General features: G+C 39.6%; 2 protein-coding genes across 2 annotated transcripts in view; one reads left to right on the top strand and one right to left on the bottom strand.

The window, feature by feature from the left end:
- LRRC17 (leucine rich repeat containing 17) overlaps window positions 1–23,890 on the top strand; it is a 33,847-nt gene extending 9,957 nt beyond the window's left edge. The window contains exons 2-4 of the mRNA XM_081079553.1: window positions 7,312–8,218; window positions 18,581–18,736; window positions 23,050–23,890. Coding sequence (XP_080935679.1) covers window positions 7,447–8,218; window positions 18,581–18,736; window positions 23,050–23,447 — 1,326 coding nt within the window. The 5' untranslated portion in view covers window positions 7,312–7,446 and the 3' untranslated portion in view covers window positions 23,448–23,890. The remainder of the gene's footprint in view (window positions 1–7,311; window positions 8,219–18,580; window positions 18,737–23,049) is intronic.
- The window catches only part of FBXL13 (F-box and leucine rich repeat protein 13), a 201,019-nt gene that overhangs the window by 85,220 nt on the left and 91,714 nt on the right, over window positions 1–24,085 (bottom strand). The window contains exons 10-11 of the mRNA XM_081079549.1: window positions 5,083–5,135; window positions 742–842 (exon numbers count right to left, since the gene is read on the bottom strand). Of these exons, the coding sequence (XP_080935675.1) occupies window positions 742–842; window positions 5,083–5,135 (154 nt within the window). The remainder of the gene's footprint in view (window positions 1–741; window positions 843–5,082; window positions 5,136–24,085) is intronic.

Below are 24,085 nucleotides of genomic sequence, written 5' to 3' on the forward strand. Positions count from 1 at the left end.
TAAGTCTCTCCAAATGCCTCACTGTTATTTTTCAAAGAATTTCAAAAAGTTATATTCTCTAAAATGGTTTACTCTTCCACAATAGTTTGAAAAATGCTTTGAATCTCTCAGAGTATGATCATATACTCTTCCTGGTTAGTCTTCCTTGGTGTAAATAAAGAATAATTGAATGACATAAATTTGTGATAAATTTGAGTATTCTATCAACTCGTGACGATGTGCTGTGTTCTTCTGTCCCTTGTCTTCCAAAGAAGTGCTGGATTAGGATAAGCAACATTTGTGCCCAGGGTTGCCAAAGGTCCACAGATCGAAAAACAACCTGTATCAGGATTCCTGGAGATGGTGGGGGTTCCATAGGTAACCAGACCAGGGAATGGTTAACCTGGCAACAGGTAATCTGGGACGCAGTGCTCAAAGTCTAAGGAGGTAGGACATTGGTGTTCTGTTGTCAAGAAGTCCCAGACACTGGACTGAAATTTAGGGGCCAGTTGTCAGTGCTCAGGAAGGGGGACAAGGAAGAGACGGCAGAGCCTAACTAAAGCTATTACTGGGCACATTGCTACAACAGTGACACACAAATGCGGGCCAAGGCAGAAGGCCCGCAGTGTCTTGTTACCAAAATGCGGTGCCACAGTGACAGGGTGTTGGTAAAAGGAGCACTGGCTGTGGGGAATGCTGGAGCATGCCAGAGCCTAGGGGAACACAGCTATTTTCAGTGCAATACAAATAAACAAGCATTACCTTGGTAGGAGCCGCATAGTCCTATTGGTGATAGTTGTGTTGGAGAGATTGAGATACAGGACTCCGGGACAACCTTCAGAGATGTATCTCATTGATTCATCCTGCATAAAAACAGAGGGAAGAATCTCATCAAAGTCTAACAGGCTTTGCTATTCCCCATTCCCTTTCTATCATCTCTCTTCCTGCTCCAAAAAAGTATACGCAAAACTTGGTCTCTTCATGTTCTTTGATATTAGTTGTAAAGCAAATTAAATAGACGGTGATGGTTTTGCTTAAAGCTCCCTTACTCCCTCACTTTCCCCCTTTTTGGAAATAAAGTCCCATTTCATCACAATGACACTATATTAAAATTTGAATCCTTGCAAGTTCAATTCTGTGACAGGAAATTTGAGCTCAAGTTTCAGAGTGTCAAACATTCCTGACTTTTCATATACATGAAAGTGATTAAGAATGGATCACTTTTTAAACTTACTGAAATTATTATGAAAGACAGGAATAATAAATGCTCTCAACTGGATTTCATTAAAAGTGAGTTCATATTTATGTTTCTATATTTATATAGAGATGTATGGTGTATGTGAGTGTGTGTGTACTTAAGTTTCTTTGGTTCTGTTACTGAATCTATTAAAACAGCTAAACAGATTTCCACCAAATTTATGGCAAGTTTGAGATGACCTGAAGTAAAATACTGGTGATATACATGTTGGACACGAAATTCAGTGTTGGAAGTTCTGTATATGTGTGTGGGGAGGGGGCGTGAGGAAGGGAGAAACTCAAAGAGTCAAACAACCCTTCACCAGAGAGCTGAGACTGAGGTACCAAGAGAGTGCTGTGACTGTTACTTGAGACAAAAAACAGTGACTTCAAGCATGAGCCCTAAATTGACATTGACAAGACCAGATGAATGGCAAGATTTGAGTCCAATGGCGCTGCTTCTCAGATGGGTAACTATTAGGTTGGTGCAAAGGTAATTGTGGTTTAAAAGGTTAAAAAAAAAAAATGCAAAACCCGCAATTACTTTTGCACCAACCTAATACTTACAAACTGCCCTAGAATTAGTAGTAGCAGGTTTTTATTTATATAACGATGGTTGATGAGTCTCCCCCAGAAAACTGAAGAGGTCAGCTAGTTTTAAATATTTGTGGTACCTCGGTCCTGGAAAGAAGAGGCCATTGCAGAAAGAGGCAAGTTGTCACTTGGCTAAGAGATGTGGTTTGGGGGAGAATTCTGCATGGTCAGTTTGGCCACCCTGAACTCCACGAGGATGGCAAGGGTTTATTTTCAGCAGGATCATCAATGTTTAACAGTTTATTCCTGGCTATTTCTTGGAGTCATGCATATTCAAATAACAAAATCCTCCTACAGGTTGAGTTTTTTTCACATGGGATAGGACCTGGTTGATTTATAGGGTCAGGAAACCACACCTTAAAAAGACCTCAAGTTTCTTTCTTCAGTTGTAAAACTGTGGTTCTGCTGTAGGAAAGGTTCTTTGTGCTGAAGCTGCACTGGTACGAGTACAAGGCTTGCGGTAAGCACTGTGCTCTTGCCACTGCATTCACACTGCCCACAATTTTTCTAGATGTTCCACCACCAAAATGGAGCACTTGGATTTACATGGATAGATAAAAAGCATACAGTATAATTTTCCCAGCAGGAATGGAGAAAACAACCATAATGATTTGTAGTTTAATACCAACAAAAATCTATCTTCAAAAATATTCATTGTGCCCATCAAATATCAAAGTGATGGTGTATTTGTTGGAAGACTCTGGCAAAATGCAAATGAGGTGGACAAGAAGACAATAGAAAGCTGGTTTCCACCCCCTCAGAGAGGAAGCCACGGAGAAGGTAAAAAACTGGGGGCCAGGAAGAAGAAGGTGGAGCATGCTTTAGGTACTGAAGAGGAATCTGATTTCCCTTTGATATGGGGAAACAAACCATTCTCTGCATTTCCCTGTCTGGAGAACATTCAAACAAATCTTACTCTCGGAGTTTAAAATAACTCAAGTTTCAATCCCCAAATGTTATAGCACATAAATGTGTAAACATTTGAGTATCGACATTGCAGAATGGTTTGTGAATTTGTCCACAATGTACTCAAGTCTTTCTCAACGTAATACATTCATGAGGCAAGTTCCTTAGAAGTCAAAGCTTTTGAGTGAATGTTACTCAACTCCTTAAACGTAAACTTGTCTCCCAGTCTACGTCTCAAAGGGAAAAACAATAGTAAAATGTAGCTGGATAAAATTATCAGCCCTGTATATTATTAGACTCCTTAATTAGAACAGATTTTGATGTTCACAAATTTAATGCAGATGGCATTGTGTTAGAAAGCCAACTTGACAGAATATGATCTTTTATTCAAGTGGAGAACTGAAGCTCTCTGGGGGAAAGAACTGAAATTGATTCATTTTTAAATCCCTATAATACCTATGTTTTATAACATATAAATTCCCTATATATCTTTATATGTAAAGATAAATATATCATTAACATAAGAGGTATAATAAATGTCCACAAAAAGAATGAAATAAACAGAAATTTGAAAGAAAGAACTGAAACGATGATGCAGTAAGGAGCAGCCAATTCATGAAATCTTTTCACGGTGGCCGAGGGGTGTGGCCGTCCTTCCGGAGCGGGTGCTTAATGATGGCATTCCACTGCCTCCTGTCTCCTCAAAGACTTGCTCCATCAGCTGCTCAAGTGGGTCTTCACCAGCCTCTGTAAACCTACAACAGGTTTCCCTGCCTCTATTTTCTTTCTGCTACTCTCTTAGCCACTATTCTGGAAAGATACACTTATACCTAATGCCTCATTTTCTCACCTCATGTCCACTTCGCAGTTCACTGCAATTACATTTCTGCCCCAAGATCCCACTGAAATTGTTTTAGCAAAATCCAGCAGTCCCCTTCTGATTCTCAAATCCAGGTGGCACTGCTCAGTCCTTTTCTTAGCTGCTCGCTTTGGTCACTTCCTTCTGAAATTCTTCACTCTCTGGCCTTTTGTGATACCTCTCTCTCTCTCTCTCTCTCTCTCTCTCTCTCTCTCTCTCTCTCTCTCTCTCTCTCTCTCTCTCCAACCTCCTTCTCTTACTGTTCCTCCTTAAGAGCCTTTGCTGTTTCTTCTCCTCTGCCTGCTCCTGGAAGTCAGCGTTCCACAAGGTTCAGTCCTGGGTCCTCTTCTCTTCTTATACCTTCTCTCTCTCATTAGGTTGGTCTTATTTACTCTTGGAATGTTAATTATGACTTATATGTAGATGTCGGCCCAAGATGGAATCTCAAGTTCTAGCCAGTGTTGTCCATTATCTACTAGATATCTCCATATAGTTTCATTAATTAAACAAACAAACATTACAGAGTACTTACTACGCAAGATCTGTGCTGTGTGCTATGCCTACCCCCACATTGAGACACATCTCCTGCACTTTGGGCCTCCTAGGCTAGTGGAGGAAGCGGAACCACGTAATGAGGGCTACTTGTGACAGGAACCCAGAGGAGCAACAGCAAACCAGCCTGGGAGTCAGTATGTCTTGGTAAAACAGATGGTGCCTAAAGTCAGCCTTAAAATCTGCTAGAGAGGGAAGAGTACCTGAGGTCTCAGGGGAAGAGTATTCCCAACAAAGAGCATAGCCTCTGTGCACTGAGGTGAAACAGCAAGGGGCAGCTGGGCGAATGCAACAACAAAGGCAGAGCAGCTGCTGGTTGCTGAAACTTAATGTGTTTGCAGGATTTGGAGCAAGATGAGGCTAGAAAGGGAGGCTGGTGCAAGACCACAGAGGGTCTCCAAGGTACAGTAACGTTCAAGAGCTTTGACTGGATCCACTAGTATAGATGATGACTGTGTGAAAATGTTGGAAGGTAGGAGTGAAATGGTCAGATGTGCCTTTTAGAAAGAGTATTAATGTGCTCACAGGGTGGGAGACACAGTGGGGGTAGAAGAAAGCCTGGAGACAGGGACCAGAAAGGAGTTGGCTAGGGTCAAATGTGCATTTCCATCTTCTTTGGCAACGCCACCGTAAAGACCACGAAAATGAGCCTATTGTTTCTGCTGAGGCCCAGTTTTTCTGTCTTATACACACATGGTCTTAAATATAAATGTAGTTCATGTTTGTGTAATTGTTGAATAGTTTTCATTTTCCAGAGACTCCAACAGGATTAATAATAGCGTTATACAAATGGGATAAAATTTCTTGCCAATGTTTAACATAGTTCACTTTTTTCCATATTTAATCTTAAATGAGCACACAGGCATATATTTTGGCAAAACCTCTGTGTATTAACACTCCAACACAGCAAGTTCAAATTTATGTAAACAACAGTAAAATAAGCTTCTTATACTCACTGTGAATGTTGGACAGTCAGAGACATTCAGCTCTTGCAAATTTTTACAGAGACCTAAATCAAACAAGTGACACATCACTATACAACATACTACAAATGTTTAAACTTAAAGTTTTTCCATCCTACATTCAATGTGATGTATTCATTAGAAAACAAACAAAAACCTTGGCAAGTAACTTATTCTAAGTATATGGTTTCTTTTCCCAGAAAAGTGATTTCTTTTGGCTTTAAAGTTAAAATGTACACACATGCTTATTATTGTTTGAGGATTATAGAAGGAAGAGGAAAATAGAAAAATACTACTTTGGGAAAAAGTATGTTTTAGAGCTTTTAATTTCAAAGCACTTGAAGAAAACCAACCTGCTTTGCTGTGACATGACTTTTTGTTCTTTTTCTGTTTCCTTTTAGCATTTTATTATGAAAATTTTCAAAGATACAAAAAAGTTGAGAGAATTCAAGGACTGCACAGTGAATATACCTACCACCTAGATTCCACACTTCATATTTTACTGTATTTGCTTCATCAAATATCCACTTGTACATGCATCTCTCTACCCCTCGATCCATCTTATTTTATGCACTTTAAATTGCACTTTAAATTGCAGACATCTGCATACTTCCCCAAATACTTTAGCATGTATATCATAAATAATTCAGCAAGCATAATATTTAACAAAATATTTGTGATTTTTTTAGGTTAGATTTACACGCAATTTTAATGAATGGCAGATAGAGGAGTGGAGGGTCAGAAAGGCCAAGTGGCTGGATAGCTCTGGGACCAGAGGCAGCCGTACAGCTTAGGGTCTTGCAAGAAAGACATGTACACAAAGAGCTGGATGGCAAAGTGATACACAGTCAGCATTCTGGGTCTAGACTGACAGAAAATAAAGCCCCAGACCTGAGACAGAAGAGAAGCACTTAGGAGAAGGGACACTAAACAGAGGATAGGAGGAATGCTGGAGGCAAAGAAGAGGGAAGCATTCTAGGTGGAGGAGACCCCATCAAGCAGGAACGCTCCAGGCTAGGGAATGATCTGGCATTCACGCGGCTACTAGGATGAAAAGAAAAACACGTCTCCCACTCATCACCACATAGCCCCACGGTAATAACAATAGAAATGTTATTAATTATAAATCCAATGGACTATGTCCTAAGTAACAAATGCAAACCAAAACCACTTTCAGGATTAAAAAATGAAAAAAATTATTTAAAATGTGCAGATCTTGGAAGTCATCAATAATACTTGTCAAGGAAAAAATACATTTCCTCAAAAATATAATAACTAAATTTATGAGATTAATATTCTTATAGAATAGTTACTTGAGAGTAATCCATGCATTCCACAAGTATTTATCAAGAACCTGCTATGTGCTAGAAACCCTACAGGTGCCAGAAATACAGCAGTGTACAAAATAGACAAAAATGTCAGCCCTTGTGGAGTTTACATCCTAGCTGGGGGAAACTGAAAATAAGCAAAAGAAGTTAAATATCTACTTTGACAGCTGGTGATAAATGCTCTGGAGAAAAATAAAACAAGAAAGATGGTGGAGAGCCGCCAGGGAATGGGAAGGGGTGTGGCTTCAAATAGAACAGTCAGAGAAGTCGTCACTGAGGGGACCTCAGAGCCAAGCTGTGCAGGAGATAACAAGGACAATTGCAGTAACGTAAGCATTTCTGGAGTCCACATTCAACATGACTGGTGATTGGGAGACAGGAAAGAAAAAAATAAGCTCAGGAATCCGGCCATTGGGGTCCTACTCATATTTGCACACCTAAAGGCTGTAAGGAGGATCCCTATCATTTCTTGAATCCAATGTGATGATAAACTACACATTTCAGTTTTCATAATGCTAAGCCCTGCCACTGTGGAGTACTTGCCTTGGACCAGGCACTGAGAAGTGTCTCAGAGGCGTGGGCCCGTTTCATCCTCTCAACAATACTGAGGCATCCTCAGCCCCATTTTACAGATGCAGAAGGTGAGGTTAAATAATTAGCCTGAGGTCACACAGTTCAGCAAGTAGGAGAGCCTTGTTTCAAACTCAGGGCCCAAACATTTAGCCACTAAACAAGGCAAGGAGGATGGTGTAGAGCCTTATACACCAGTATTCTGTAGGTGCCTTCATTAACTGGAATACCTTTGCTTAAAAGAAAAGAAAAAGCTGCCATTATCTGTCAATAACAGTGCTGGCAATGGTCCTTAACGACACAATTTATTTCTCCTGTAACCTAGGGACTCCACCATACCGCCTCTGGATCTCGTGGCTCCTGATCTGCATTAGTTAAGACTACCCAGAGTTGGATTTCAAAGGAATACGTCCATTGTTCCATCTGTCACACTAAGGAACTGGGCCAGCTGGATGTCAGGATGCGTGTGGTTCCCATCATCATCCTGCTCTTTATCTGTAAAGCCACCGAGCTCCGCAGGGCAAGCCCCGGGGGTGTGAGAAACCGAGCCCGTCCTGGCCGGGTGGGTGCCGGCCGCAGAAGCGCCCACCCCGTCAAACGCTACGCACCAGGCCTCCCCTGCGAAGTGTACACGTATCTCCACGAAAAGTACTTAGATTGCCAAGAAAGAAAACTAGTTTATGTGCTCCCTGACTGGCCTCAGGATTTGCTGCACATGCTGTTAGCAAGAAACAAGATCCGCGTGTTGAAGAACAACGTGTTTTCCAAGTTCAAAAAGCTGAAAAGCTTGGATTTGCAACAGAATGAGATCTCCAAAATTGAGAGTGAGGCTTTCTTTGGTTTAACTAAGCTTACCACTCTCTTACTGCAGCACAACGAAATCAAAGCCTTGACCGAGGAGGTGTTCATTTATACACCTCTCCTGAGCTACCTGCGCCTGTATGACAACCCCTGGCACTGCACCTGTGACATGGAAACGCTTATTTCAATGTTGCAGATTCCAAAGAACCGAAATTTGGGGAACTACGCCAAGTGTGAAAGCCCACGAGAACTAAAAAATAAAAAACTGCGGCAGATAAGATCTGAAGAGTTATGTAATGAAGAAGAAAAGAAACAGTTGGAGCCCAAACCCCAAGTGTCGGGGAGACTCCCAGTCATCAAGCCTGAAGCAGACTCTTCTCTTTGCCACATTTATGTGTTTCCCATACAAACACTGGACTGCAAAAGAAAAGGTTTGTAAGTTTCTTTTTCATTTTCATGGATAATTTAAAATGCTTTTTGAATCTTATAATCTCCCTGCACCCCACTATGCCTTGGAATTTCTGGTGTGACTTCCACCGGAAATCTTTCTCCAATCACAATGGAATTTACTTGAAGCTTTTCTGGAGTCTACACTGAAGATGGTTGGGGACTTAGGGAACACTGGAGGAGGGGAGGAGGGACAGCCATTTGGATCCTACTCTTTATCGCTCAGTGCAAGCTGTGGCTATCAGGAATTCCTTTCATCTTCAACCTAATGTAATTTAATTTATGTAGGTGAACGAATGGGTACAGAAAAAAGAGCAAATGCTGTCTATATAACCTGCTTTACACCGAGTCCATCTGTGCACCTGGGCGATGATAATCTCAGGGAAACCCATGTGCAGGACAGGACAGACGCGGGCACTGTCAGAAGCCAGGTGGGCTGTGCTGATGGTGTGTCGTAGTTCTTATTATTCAGTCTCAAGGCTTTAATACATGCTTGCTAACATCCTGTCTCTTAATTTACTCAAAGCAAATTCCTCAAAACAAAACATAAACATATTGGGGAAAAACACCACCAAAGTTCAAAGTATTTAATTTAAGACTATGTACTAAGGAAACCTTTTCAGAATATTGCCTACTTCCTTAAAATCATTACTGGGTGTTATTAGGTTGGTACAAACGTAATTGCAGTTTAAAAGGTTAAAAATTGTAAAACCACAATTACGTTTGCACCAACCTAATATATTCCACACAGCCTCGGGCTAGGAATGTGCAGGAATTTGCACCTACAGGACATATTCATGAAATAAGAAACCAGAGGGAGATTTTAATAATACTCTTGACATGTTCGTGAAGACGGTCCCAAAGGGTGGTCTGAGAACTGCTAATCTACCCTGAGATAACAAGCCATGTGACAGTGTCTGTTTCAGTTCTGGCATGGATTAATAACTTATTTATAATATTAAACTAAAGAGAGATGTCATTGAGTTAGGGTCTTACAGAGCACGGTGTCAATCCTTCCACTTATTTGGGGAGCTTTTGCTTTGTTTTGTTTCTTTAAGAACAGAAAGGGAAGGTTAAGTGGAACATACACTGGCTCCTCTCAAGGAAGCCCTAGGCAGGGATGTGAAGATGTTGAAGAAGCAGGCCACCTGAGCCAGGAGTAAGTATGTTCATTTCTCAGCAAAGTCATGCTCAGGACTTGCTCCCTCTGTCTGACCTGGAAAGTGGCACATGGTTAGATCTCACCACAGCCGTGGTTGCATGGAAAGATTTGCATACTATGACACCCTGCAAATGGTATATAATTGGAAACCATAGTAGAGCAATTAGAGCCTTGTAACCCGGGAGATGCACAATTTCCAGGAAGGTGGAAGTATCGCCATTTACAGTTGAGGAAAATGAGCCTCAAGGAGGCTCAGTCCCTGGGCCATGGTCCCACAGGTAAACAGCAAAGCTAAGACTGGGTCCACCTGGTCAGGGACCTCGGTCTACCTGAGTCTGCTGCTGTCTTCCAGAATCAATCTCATCATGTTCAAACAGGCAGCTGCCTCAATATTGGGAGCATTAAAGAATTTCAGAAAAGTCAGTAAATGTATTTCCTCTGTAGCCTGACGGGGGATTTCCCTGACACTCTTATGGTGAGGACTTAGTGCTTCATGCCGAAGAGCATGTTTGACTAGGATTTCCTTGGTGATGCTTACAATCTTGAATTATATATTTTAAAACCTAATGCAAAGCTACTAATCCTAGGCGTGGGTTAGAAAAATTATTTGATATTGCTGGGGTTCTACCCTCAAGCTAAAGTTAATGTGCACTTGGTGCCTATTTGATAAAGAGAAAGAAGGTACAGCTAAGTTCATTAATTATCTGAGAAAAAAGTGCCATCGACACAAAGTTAAAGACTTCCACAGCCAGACTATACTGTCATGTAGGAAGAGATAAGGTGTTGGGAAATTTCTCTTTTACTGCTTTTCTACTCTTGGGGCATTCCTTCCCTCATGAGCCTATTTCTACCTTTGTCTTTTTTTCTCATGATATTTTTGTCTCTTTTTCTCTTGGCAAAAGTCAACCTATAAAAATACAAATATATATTTTATTGCTTTCTTTCCTCAACTTGTTGTTGTCTAAACACAACCTTCCAGATATGCCTCATAAATTTATTCCCCCTGCTTTAAAAATACACCTATTATTTACTGGAAAACAATATAAAGTTTCATGACATACGCAGTTAGTAAATGTAATATAGGGCCATACACTAAAAGACAACTCACATTGTTCCACACAGTGTTGACTACATAAATCAGAGGCTATGTTTTCTAGATTAAAAAACGTAGATAAAATTTAGATAAAAGGAAGTGTATTTTTGTCTGTTAATATAATCAATATAAATCGCTTTCACTATAGTTGATATAAATCTACTGATTCTATTATTTATTTTCATTTTTGAGAATATTGTTGACTCCTTTAAGTTTAAAGGCAAAGGTCTTATCTAGTAAATTTCCTTTGGAGCTGCCTGGCATGGGGCCATGTGCTTCAGATTGATGATAATAATTGACCTGCTTTCTTTGCTCTTGCAAAGCACTAATTTAAGCAATCTTTTAAAATAAAAATACAAGAAGTTAAAAATCATGTCTAGAATTCAAATATGACAATGTGAGTATAATCCACTGTAATTTTCCTTGGCCCATTCTATAAATAGATAATAAATGTCCAACGCTAAGAATAAATGTTCTGAAATGTTCATCTTTAGCTCCCTGCCGGAATGTAGCAACACATTTTGATTGTGCTCCACATGTTAGACACTACGTACCGTAGGCTCTAAAGAAGCCTGAAACATGCCATTAGGAGTGGAACTGGAGCTGTCATCTAAATGCTCGGCGTGCCCAGATTCCTGCATGATTTCATTTACTCCTCACAACCTCAAAAGAAGTACTATTATCATCCTCATTGTGTAAATGAGGACACTGAGGTATAGAGAAGTTAAGCTGCCCTTCTAAGATCACACAGCAGTCGCCAAGCAGTTCTCTAGCTATTACACTTGATCTTAGTCAAAAGTCCGAGAAGCGATTTTTCTCAAGCTATTGACCAGCATGCAATGTCATCTCTTCCTTCAAGATTCTGGGTACATCTATTAACCAAGAAGAATTTATAAACGCTTTCTAGGTGCTTCCTCCCAGTGTTGAACCCTCTTCTTAGGCTCTGTACAGTACACCATACACAAGATCACACACAAAGAACCCAAATGCAGATTGCCCTAACTCAGAAGCTGTGCCTTTCCCAGTTGACGGGTGATGAGTCAGATGGTGTGCGTAGGGTACCTAACATGTTCCAATGTGACCACATAGACCTCAAAGATCACTATTTTTGCCTTGGACATCTGACAGCAAGAAAAATAATAGCTTTATTCACTGGGAGACAGGCCCTTTGCCAACCAAACTATCTTTCAAAGGGAATAAATGAGAGATTCGTTGAAAGGCATGTTTATGCCATATTGAGGTAAATGGATTGCCAAAAATACATGAACATAGGAGACTCAAAACTGCTTTTTAACTTCACATTTACCAGAATAATTTACCATTTTTAAGGATTCATTTTAGCTCTAAGATTAAGGCTGGGGAGAATGGTGCCCATAAATTGCTCCCAGCTGCCTCTGAACTTAATTTCACCACTGGTTTGAACAGTAATTAAGAATTTTTTATTTGCAATAAACACCCAATTTATGTCTCTTCACCTACTGCTACCAAGCCTTAGAGTAGATGTCACATTGCTGACAACCAAGAGAGCCTACTATATGGTGAAATTACATGGAGAAAATTTTGTGATTTCCTCCTCAAAATCAGCAAGGTTTGCTTGGGAGAGGGGAAGGCTTGTCAGGGGTGATAATCAAGTAAATATGGTATTTGTTGAGGGTTTACCAAGAATTTTGGGTAGCAGCCAATCAAGTGGTGCCTGATCTAGAAAGGGAACATTGACCAAATTTGACTTCTGACCTGGGGAAATTTGTATTTATATAATCTTTATCAAAAATAAGCATACTTTACATTAATATTTGCAATTCTCATTCAAGTTTAAGGTAAAAGAATTAAAGAACTATTTTTACTCATCAATACAAGAAATCAGATTTTTGCATGTTTTTCTAAGCCACACTAGTAAAGGCTTCGGTTTGCATTTCCTGGTATTACTTGTGGATCCTATTTTTACCCACGGCTGCTGCTCACAACGCCAACATTCATTCTGCAATTCATGTTCCTTTCCCAGCATCCATGGGTCTGCCACTTTGCGTAAGCTGAGTTTTAGGGTGTTCTCATACACAGATTTTTCTACCCATTTATTTGTGGTTAACCCAAATAACTGCAGGCTTGTCCTGCAGTGGTTGCTTGGGAGGTATCTGTCATCCACCCTCATATCCAGCCCAGCAGATGTGGATTCAGTAAACGAGTCCTGATAAACAGGCTGCTTTCCAGAATGTAGGAGGTGCTGACTCTGGTGACACGGAAGACCTAAGTAAGCCCGTGATGGCTTTACAGGGCGTTGGTGAGGACTTGGGCTTTTATTCATAGTGAAATGGAAAGTGATTGAAGGATTCTGCCATCTGGAGGATGGGAAGCCATCTGGGACAAGGACATGATCTGACTTAGGTTTTAACAGGATCACAGAGGTTTAGGATACTATTGGGATAATCCCAAGAGGTGATAGTGGCTTGGAGCAATGTGATAGCAGTGGAGGAAGTAAGAAGAGGTGGGATCCTGGGTGTTTTGAAATAAAATAAAACTGTATTCTGCTTTTTTTTCTTTTTTCAGATTTTACTGGGGAAGGGGAACAGGACTTTACTGGGGAACAGTGTATATTTCCAGGACTTTTTCCAAGTCAAGTTGTTGTCCTTTCAGTCTTAGTTGTGGAGGGCACAGCTCAGCTCCAGGTCCAGTTGCCGTTGTTAGTTGCAGGGGGCACAGCCCACCATCCCTTGCGGGAGTTGAACCGGCAACCTTGTGGTTGAGAGCCCACTGGCCCATGTGGGAATTGAACCAGCAGCCTTTGGCATTAGGAACATAGAGCTCCAACCCCTGAGCCACTGGGCCGGGCCCTGTATTGTGCTTTTTAAAGCCTTCTAAAAAGATGCCATAGCCATTATCAACAATTAGTCCAAATGCTAAACATCAAGAAAGTATTTCTTTTGTCTGTCCTCTATTGTCTCTGTGGTTTTCAATTATTACTAGAATTTCTACCTCCTTGTTTACATGTAGTATCCAAGAGAGAATATAGCTTTCCCATTAGGATCTTGATTCTAAAGGGACGATTACCTCACTGTTGCAACATTACAATGAGCTCAAGTCTTAAAAATCTTTCACCTTTCACTATGTTGTCAGACACAACTCTAAGTCAAACAGAGTAATGTCTTATCAGAGGACAGAAATAAGATCACCCAAATTTTCAAGCACTTTTATTACAAGAGGCCTCAATATTCCTGAATCGTTAAACTTAAGAAACATTTAATGAGTTCCTGTTATTTACCATGGATTATCTATTGCTGCCTAACAAACTACCCCAAAACTTAATGGCTTAAAGCAGCACACTTTTTTTTTTAAATTTATTTATTGGGGTGACAATTGTTAATGAAATTACATAATTTCAGGTGTACAATTCCGTATTACATCATCAATAAATCCCATTGTGTGTTCACCACCGAGTCAGTTCTCCTTCCATCACCATATATTTGATCCCCCTTACCCTCATCTCCCTCCCCCCACCCCCCTTACCCTCTGGTAACCACTAAACTATTGTCTGTGTCTATGAGTTCTTGTTTCTCATTTGTTTGTCTTGTTTTTGGTTTATATACCACATATCAGTGAAATCATAGGGTTCTCTGCTTTTTCTGTCTGACTTATTTCGCTTAGCATTATATTCTCAAGATCCATCCATGTTGTCACAAATGTTCCTATATCATCTTTCCTTAACGCTGAATAGTATTCCATTGTGTATATATACCACAACTTCTTTATCCATTCATCTATTGAAGGACATTTTGGTTGTTTCCATGTCTTGGCCACCGTAAACAAAGCTGCAATGAACATTGGAGCACACGTGTCTTTATGTATAAATGATTTCAGATTCTTTGGGTAGATACCCAGGAGAGGGATTGCTGGGTCATATGGTAATTCTATTTGTAATTTTTTGAGGAACCACCACACTGCCTTCCATAGCGGCTGCACCAGTCAGCAGCACACTTTTTATCTCACAGTTTTTGTGGGTCAGGAAACCAGACACGGCTTAGCTGCACCCTCTGCTTCAGGATCTCTCAGAAGGCTGCAATCAAGGTGTTGATCAGGGCTTAGGGCTGTAATCTCATCTGAAGGTCCAATTGGAAAAGGATTCTCTTCTGTGCTCATATGGATGTTGACAGGATTCCATTCCTTCAGGGCTGTTGGCCAGAGGCCACCCTTAATTCCTTGCCATGTGAGCCTCTCCAACATGGCAGCTTGTGCTATCAAAGCTATCAAAGGAGAGTCTGCTAGCAAGACGAAAGTCACAATTCCTTGTATCCTAATTATAGATGTGACATCCCATCACTTTTGCTGCATTCTATTATTAGAAGCAAGTCACAACTTTCACCCATACTCAAAAGGAAAGAGTTTGTAGGAGGGAGTGAATATCAGTAAAGGGCATCATTGGGTGCCATTTTAAAAGCTGTCTACCACATACCACTTATTTATTTATGATATCTTAGGCATTGTTCTAAGCCTCTCTCATGAAGCTTCTATGGTGAGGAGGGGGCAAAAATGAAAAAAAGAATCAGTAAAATGTACACTATGTCTACTGTTGATAATTACCACTGAGAAAAAGCAGGGAATAGTGGTAGTATCACTACTATGATTATTATAATTATTATTACCCACTTGGAAGCAGGGAGATGTCATTTAAAATACAGAGCCAATATCATCAATAAATCAACAAACAACAAATGCTGGCGTGGATGTGGAGAAAAGGGAACGCTAGTGCACTGTTGGTGGGATTGCAGATTAGTGCAGCCACTATGGAAAACAGTATGGAGGTATCTCAGGAATCTGAAAATGGAACTACCCTATGATCCAGTAATTCCACTCCTAGGCATCTACCGGAGAAATCCAAAACTCCAATTCAAAAATCTGTATGCACTCCTATGTTTATTGCAGCACTTTACACAATAGCCAAGATATGGAAACAACCGAAATGCCCATAGGTAGATGACTGGATTAAGAAGCTGTGGTACATTTATACAATGGAGTATTACGCAGCCATAAAGAAGAAAGAAATCTTATCATTTGCAGCAACATGGATGGATCTAGAGAACATTATGTTAAGTGAAATAAGTCAGAAAGAGAAAGACAAGTACCATATGATCTCACTTATATATGGAATCTAAAGAAAAGACTATGTGAATAAACTAATCAGAAACAGTTTTGGGGACACAAAGGAAAAACCGAGAGTTGTTAGATGGGTGTGGGGGGGGGGGTTGGGGATAAGGGGAAAGGTGAAGGGATTTGGAAGCAGCTGGTAACCACAAGATGGCCTCAGGGTTTTTTTGAAAATTAATTTGGGGAAGGTATTCAATAATGTTGTAAAGATTTTGTTGGGTATCCGATGGACATGTGTCCTATTTGGGAGACCACCTCAGGGATACTGTGGATACCTGATCATGGCATTGTACACCAGAAGCTAAACATTAATGAATGCCAACTATAATTTTATATATATAATGTGATGGTTCAGTGTGAGGTCGGAGGGATAGTGGATGGGGGGAGGGGGGTTCACAGTGTGAGGGATATAAATGATGAACGTCTAAGTATTACCTTGTCTTGTACACCTGAAACTAATAAATAAATTAAAAAAAATAAAAAAAAATAAAAATAAATTTAAAAAAAAGCAAACTAAAAAAATAAATAAATAAAATAAAATAAAATACAGAGCCAAAAAGGTCTCACGGCCATCCCAATATATTGACTTCATCCCAGTTGCTCCTCCACCCCCATGTGATATGTGCCAAGATTGAGGATTCTAAGCAGGTGGAACAGCATAAATGAAACAGAAAGGTACCATGAACACACAGCACAGCACAGTGGTTAGAAGCTCAATTCTGGGGCTAGCACATCTGTGATTAAATCCTGTTGGCAGGTTGTGCCTGAGTTTCTTCATCTGTAAAATGAGCATAATAATGGTACTTAGCTCATAGGGTTTTTGTCACTTAATACTTGTTAGAGCACCTAGAACAGTTCCTGCACATTGATGCTGAGATACTAAGATCCCATCAAGAAGAAAAAGCAAATTTAACAGAAAAAAAGGATATAAAAGAAGGATATAAAAGAACTACCAATACTATCTCATTAAAGACCATGGATTCTGAGGTGTAGGGAAAAAATAACCCTGAGTCTTTATGAAAGTAAATATACTATGGGTGGGCCAGCCCGGTGGCTCAGGCAGTTGGAGCTCTGTTCTCCTAACTCCGAAGACTGCCAGTTCAATTCCCACATGGGCCAGTAGGCTCTCAACCACAAGGTTGCCGGTTCAATTCCTCGAGTCCCACAAGGGATGGTGGGCAGCAGCCCCTGCAACTAAGATTGAACACGGCACCTTGAGCTGAGCTGCCCCTGAGCTCCCGGATGGCTCAGTTGGTTGGAGTGTGTCCTCTCAACCACAAGGTTGCTGGTTGGACTCCCGCAAGGGAGGGTGGGCTGCGCCCCCTGCAACTAGCAACAGCAACTGGACCTGGAGCTGAGCTGTGCCCTCCACAACTAAGACTGAAAGGACAACTTGAAGCTGAACAGCACCCTCCACAAGTAAGATTGAAAAGGACAACAACTTGACTTGGAAAAAAGTCCTGGAAGTACACACTGTTCCCCAATAAAGTTCTGTTCCCCTTCCCCAATAAAATCTTTTTTAAAAAAGTACTATGGGTTTTAGAAATCATAGATAACAGAGGGTATTTGGAAGAAATTATCAGTAATTCAATTATTGTGTACCAAAAGGGGCATTGTGGATAAATAGATAGCACCTTTCATTGGCTTATTTTACTGTACTGAGTTCAAAGAATTTCTATTTGTTCAGAAAGCCTTTGGGTCATGATATTTCTCAAGTGTCAGTGAATCTGGATATTTTATTTGTTTCTTGTAGTTTTATTTTGTGGTAACAGGTTTGTTTCTCTTCATAGGCCTTACTTGCCCTAGTTAAAATGGAATAAAAACTCTTCAGAATAGTTTGCTAAGGATTAAGGGAAAGGGCAACTATTGTGCTAAAATAAAAATTAACACACTTCATATTTTTAAAAGCAATATTTAAGGACAAACATAAATAATAAGAGATACCCTGTTTCTCTTATACCCGAAAATAAAACCTAGACGGACCATCAACTCTAATATGTCTTTTGGGGCAAAAATATTATATTAAAGTAAGACCGGGTCTTATATTAATTTTTGCTCCCAAGACGTATTAGAGCTGATGGTCCGGCTAGGTCTTATTTTCAGGGAAATAGGGTAAATTAGGTGAACCTCGATTTCCTGATAACCTGCGAAAAATAACCTGGACTCCTCTTCCAGAGGCTTTTCCTATTATTAGCAGCAATCACGACAGCCGCCAGCGGTACTATTACTGTTCCCGAGGAATCTGGTTACTGCTGTACCCAAGGAGGTCAAGGAATGATGGGGTATAAACTAAATGGCAAGGATTCAGGGAGCAAGTGGGGGGTGAGGAAGCAGAGGCAACAATCAGGACGACTCCTTGAATTTTAACATCCAAGGAAAGGAGAAATACGATAATAGTTTGAGGGTCACCAAGGTCAAGAGCTTTTTGTTTGTTTTTCCGGGTGGAGAGACCTGAGCTTATTTGTTGGCAGAAGGAGCCTGAGGAGAGGGATAAAATGAAGATACATCCACGAGGCAATAATTAATAGTGCAAAGTCCTAGAGGGTGGGAGGGGACACCCACAGAACGATTTGGTTTGTTTCATTTCATTTTAGCTTTCTTTTTGTTAAGCTTCCCAAGTGGCTCTTAACAGACAGGCAGGAGTGAATCCACCCCCTCCCCTGACGGTGGAACCGTGCTGTCTGCTCAGGTCCTCTGGATTTCTTGCAGCCGCCTTTAGGGAGTTTCTCTGAACAGCTCAGCAAGAAGATGCTCTTCTAAGTGTGATGCCCTGCGCTCGCCAGGCTTTGGCGGAATTGAGCATACACTAAAGCTTGTTCACACCAATGTTCTTTGGCTACCCCTTTCCCCTTTATCTTTAAGAGCTGGCTCTTCAATCACACAGGTGTAAGAGTGACAGAGCAAATGGGTGGGGAGAGGACAGCAGGATAACCTGAATATTGTTAATTTTTCCAGAGTTGAAGAAAGTTCCAAACAACATCCCTCCAGATATTGTTAAACTTGACTTGTCAAACAATAAAATCAACCAACTCCGACCCAAGGAGTTTGAAGATGTTCATGAGCTAAAGAAATTAAACCTGAGCAGCAATGGCATTGAATTCATAGACCCTGGTAAGTTCCACAGAACAACAGCCCCGTACACTGGTGACAGACGTTCTCTGGGTGTTTCTATGGCAGCATTTATAGTAAGTACAATTTAGTTTTAAAGAAATTAAATATTAAAAGTTTGAATTTAAATTAAACATGATGTTTAAATTAGAATTTGTTTGGTATTCAGAGAAATATTTGCCAAAATGTTGCTTTATGAAGTACATAATAATATATATTAGTAAGCAACAGTTATTTAATTTGGTCCAAATAAGAGTGTTTTATAAAATACAATAAAAAAATATGGCTGGTGGTCAATAAAATGCTAAACATGTCATGATTTTTTTCCCTTTAAATTGTTTAATGGCAAGGAAATGTTATAGAATAACTGCCAAGTTACATAAATTAACTTTTTTGTTAATGTCTGTGATCCCGGAAAGAACTGTCAGTCGATGCAAGCTGCATAGAGTTTTCATTAGTTGTTTTCTGGGTGTAGGTGTGTGACGGAGTGTGGGTCATGGACCCATCTTTACATGAGAAAAAGGCAGCTTTTACATGAGAAAAAGCAGACCACATTTGGCAGGCTATACATCTCCTTCTGTCTCAGGGTTGGGCTATGGTTTTGCTCTTGAGTGACAGGATTGTTTGGTAAAGGTCCATCTGTTTTCACTTTGCTGACCTTGGACAGCTCACCCAGGTCAGGTCACGCCCAGCCCAGCTTGCCTAGCACACACTTTAAATATGTGGTGATTTTTAAAGGGAAATTCAGACTTGGCATTTTCTTTGCTATTCATTAAGTTCCAAGTTGTTTAAAATAGGACTTTAACAACTTGTTTAAAGTAAATTTGAAACAATCTGCTACGCACCAACTTCATAATTTAGATAAAATGTGCTCAAACCAGAGCCAGTTGTATTTTATCTAATCCTAGGTCCAGATCAGTTCTCTTTTCCATCCTTCAAATCTCTTCTCCATTCTCTAAGCAAAGCCTCTGGCAAAAGCGAAAGTGGTAAGTTAAGTAAACCCCCAGGAACTGAGAATTACTGCAATATTTATCAGATTTGTAACATACATAATATATGTGCCTTCACAGTGCTACTTCAATTTGAAAAGTCCTGTCTATAAAAATGATTCGTAATAATCATTAATAATGCAATGTTAATGTCATAAACATTTTTAGTGCAATTCTGCTTTCCTTAACAGTAACATATTATCATTTAATAGATCGTTAAGATTTTAACATTGTAGGAGTGAAAATTGAAAATGAATGTTCTAGAGCTACAAAGGCATATTTTAATATTAATAACATCTTTCTAAAGTATTAAGAAATCATACTTTACACATTTCCCCAGAGAACAGCAATATGCTACACTTATACCTTAGCCTGTACACATAGTAAACTTGGGAGTATCTTTAAATCGTGAGATCGAAAGCAAATTTCATCTCACAGTGAATAAGAATACTGCAGAAAGACCCTTCTCACAAACGAAGGAATCCCGGCATTAGTGTGCCCGTCAGTCACTGGTAGTCAGTCTCCACAAAGCCAGGCTCCAGGTGTAGCCTCTGGAGGTGGGGACTCTCTTTTGTTCCATTAGAACCAATGAACCACAAGATAAGCAAGCCCAGTCGTAGGCAGGTCCCTGGACAAGAAAGTGTCTAACTTCCTTCTGACCTTAGCTTACCAACCAACTATCAAAAGTATCCATGCAACTGAGCTTTAGAGTTACCTCCAAAAGAGACTAAATGTTATTATATGGGCTAAGTTAAATTTACTGAAGTAGTGAATAACGGGGCAACAATGTTTTAATTATAACAGAACTGCATTATGTAAAGAAAACAAGAGAAAAATAAGACAAGACAATGCAGAGAAATAGATAGCAGTGCAAAATGGGCTTGTTTTACTTCTAGCGACATTTTTCCCTCATCAGTTATGAAATTCCCATAATTGTGAGGATTCCTTTTCCACCCTGAGGATTGCCTAAGGGCCTTTTAATCTTGTTTACTCCATGTGTTTTCCTTCCTGACACACTGTGTTGTCAGCAACAGTATTCTTTTTCTCCTTTGTTCAATTCAGTCCCAGGAAAGTATTTTGTACATTAACAACTATGTATCCAACGCCTACAAATGCCAACCACTTTTCTTGGTATATGTTCTGGAACAAAAAAGTATCTCAGCACTAAAAAAAGTCAAAATGACCTAAAGAAGTTTTAAAATAAAAGATCTTCTATATTTCCGGGCCTCTGAGATGAAACACTGCCAAAGTAGGCTTACTTTAACAACTTACCCTGCTAGGTACACAAATGCAGTGAGATCCGCCAGTCTTTAAAAAGTGTGAATAACAGTCTCATAAAATGCCAGATATTGTTGCAGAAAAGGGAAAGAGACACCCTAGTAGGGGTTTTACCTCCTTTAAGAAACAAATGAAAACTAGTTTTTCCAAAGTGCCTGGATACATATGGTTTAAGTAACAACTATAGTGCTTTCAAAATAAAATCTAGGAATGTTTACACATGCTTTCAATCTGAAGAGCTGCCTTGTTTTAAGAAAAGTAAATTGTTGAGATCACTGGCTCACAGAACGTCAGCAAATAGGGGGGAAATGCAGTATCTTCAGAACTATCGTTAGAAGGGCTCACCTTTTGTTCCTCCCCAGCCTCCTGTTCTCCCCCACTCTGTATCCCCAATTATTTGCTTTGCACCAAAATTGAAAGAATCTTTTTTTTTTTTTAATTTTATTGGGCCCATGTGGGAATTGAACCAGCAACCCTGTTGTTCAGAGCTCACATTCTAACCAACTGAGCCATCTGGCCGCCCGGAAAGAATTCTTTTTATGGGGAATTATGGGTTTTGTCAGAGAACAAATGATATGAAAACGTTTGATAGTATTGGTGTGAGAGCATGTTTTCCAAATGCAAAATAGGGGCACTGTATGCTCTATCATTTGAAAACAACAATGAGAAGATGTTTGAAATAGAAACAACATATTTGAAATTAGGATTGACCGATAAATTCTAGGGTATCTGGTCAGTCCACATTAACTGAAATAGGGATAACCTCGGTTTATATTTCTTTACTCTTAAAGGGGCGGGGGGAGCCTTTTGTTGTCTTATTTTGTGTTACATGTTTGATATTTAATTATCCACTCTCCAGCAGAACTAAATACATAAATATTCAAAGCTAATAGCTAGTATCATAATGTGCCAATACACAACCAGATATTTTCAAATTGTTAAAACTATTTTGGTTTGGGGCTCTATAGGAATATAATTCTCTCCCCTAAAACCAAGAAAAAAAAAGTGTTTTCTAGGCATTTTTCAGAGTTTACTGGTATCCCAGGGAGCTATCAAATCATCACCAGACACATTTTTTTTTCATTTTTTATGCTCTTATGTCTTATGTTTGAAATATTTTCCTAATTCATGCTTTCTTTTGTGGCATCTTTCCAGTGAGTATAAAAGAAACTCACATGAGCCCAAAATACATCTTTCAAAAAGCTAACTTAAAGCTGATTTTTCATATAAAATGTTGAGTTCTAGTCAATTTAATCAGGATGAAAGCTTTGAGTAAAAGCATATTTCTGAATTTCTTACTTAGGTATGTGTACTATTAGAGAAATACAATTAAAACCAAAATCTTCTCCCAACACAGAAATCCTCTCCACAAAGATAGCAGAGAAAGAAAATACTTTTCTTACTGACTAAACATTAAACTAGAATATGATGTACATCACAGGCAATCTGCTAAGAGATTGCAAAGACAGCAAGAAATCTCACTCTTACACCTAAGCGAGCAGATACAACCCAATGCATACACGTTTTCAGGGTAAATGATAACTAGTGCTTAAGTTAGAGGACTTGACACACCATTTGTCACACATGGTTCATCCTAACTTTACCTGGTAATTGAAGGGACCCATTGTGTTAGCCAATTGGCTTTATTAAGAGGAAAACAAACTTCTTTCTACGTCTATGACAAGAAGTAGTTTTGCAACCTGGAACAAGGCTCTTACCCTCGCAAAGAAACTGGGAAGCAGGGGTGCTCTCTTTCTTGATTACATTTCAAGGAGAGGGCTCCCAGCTCCTTGAGAAAGACGTTCCTGGCTCATAAAGCTGACAAAAAGCCTTGCTAGTCTTCTAAAGGATATGCATTTCAAAGAGAGGGCAAAGTACTTAGAGGTTTTCTGAAGTGATCCAAGGAAAAGGAGGGGAGGGAAATTTTTTCCTTTATTTTCAACGGTTAGAATTATCTCTTATTTTTCATTTCTATTGTCCTTATAATACGCCATACAGTTGCACGTAACCTCATTACTCATTGGTTTAATAAATATTTTCTGTTTCTAGCTGCTTTTTTAGGACTCATACATTTAGAAGAGTTAGATTTATCAAACAACAGTCTGCAAAACTTCGACTATGGAGTATTAGAAGACTTGTATTTTTTGAAACTCCTGTGGCTCAGAGATAACCCCTGGAGATGTGACTACAGTATCCACTACCTCTACTACTGGTTAAAGCACCACTACAACGTTCACTATAATGGCCTGGAATGCAAAATGCCTGAAGAGTACAAAGGGTGGTTTGTGGGGAAATATGTTCGGAGTTACTATGAAGAATGTCCCAAAGACAAATTACCAGCATACCCTGAAACATTTGACCAGGATACAGAAGATGATGAATGGGAAAAAATACGTAGGGATCACACAGCAAAGAAGCAAAGTGTAAGAATCACTATAGTGGGATAACTTAGAAATTCTTCTGGTTGCAACTAGTTTTATATTTGCTATACTGGTGTTATGAAACCGACTGTTTACATTCCGATTAATTGTGCTGCCTATTTATGCAGGGTTATCCAGTTAAAGGAAGGTTTCTATTATTGTTGTTTTTGTTGTTGTTATTGTTATTATTGTGGCAATTATAGTAATCAAGGGAATACTCTCTTCCTGCTTGCCTGCCTGTTTGCAGAAGAGACTTCGGTCATGATTCCACACTGATAACCTGCATAAATTGGGTCAATGATGGCATTAGAATTTCATAATGTCCTGTATAACTTTTCACTACTTTTTGAAAATAATAAAAAACTGTTCATTTTTACATGCCTTTTGATAGATGCATGTTTATACCCAAACAATCAAAATGAAAAGCTACAAATGCTTAGTAATAATAAAATATCATTCTCTCCCCTCTGAGCCCACCTTCACTCTTTTCCCCAGTAAGTCAGTTTATATATTGAATAAATTTCCATTCCCGATTCTTGTGCATTCCAAAATGAGGTCCTGGTAAAACCCAAATCAACTACTCTTCATTGATTCTTGCAAAACTGTCAAGCTAGACGTGAAAGAGACTTGTCACAAGTAATAAGTAAAGAATCTGAGAATTCTGT

Source organism: Rhinolophus hipposideros, assembly GCF_964194185.1.
Source record: "Rhinolophus hipposideros genome assembly, chromosome: 18".
NCBI classification, from domain to species: Eukaryota; Metazoa; Chordata; class Mammalia; order Chiroptera; family Rhinolophidae; genus Rhinolophus; species Rhinolophus hipposideros.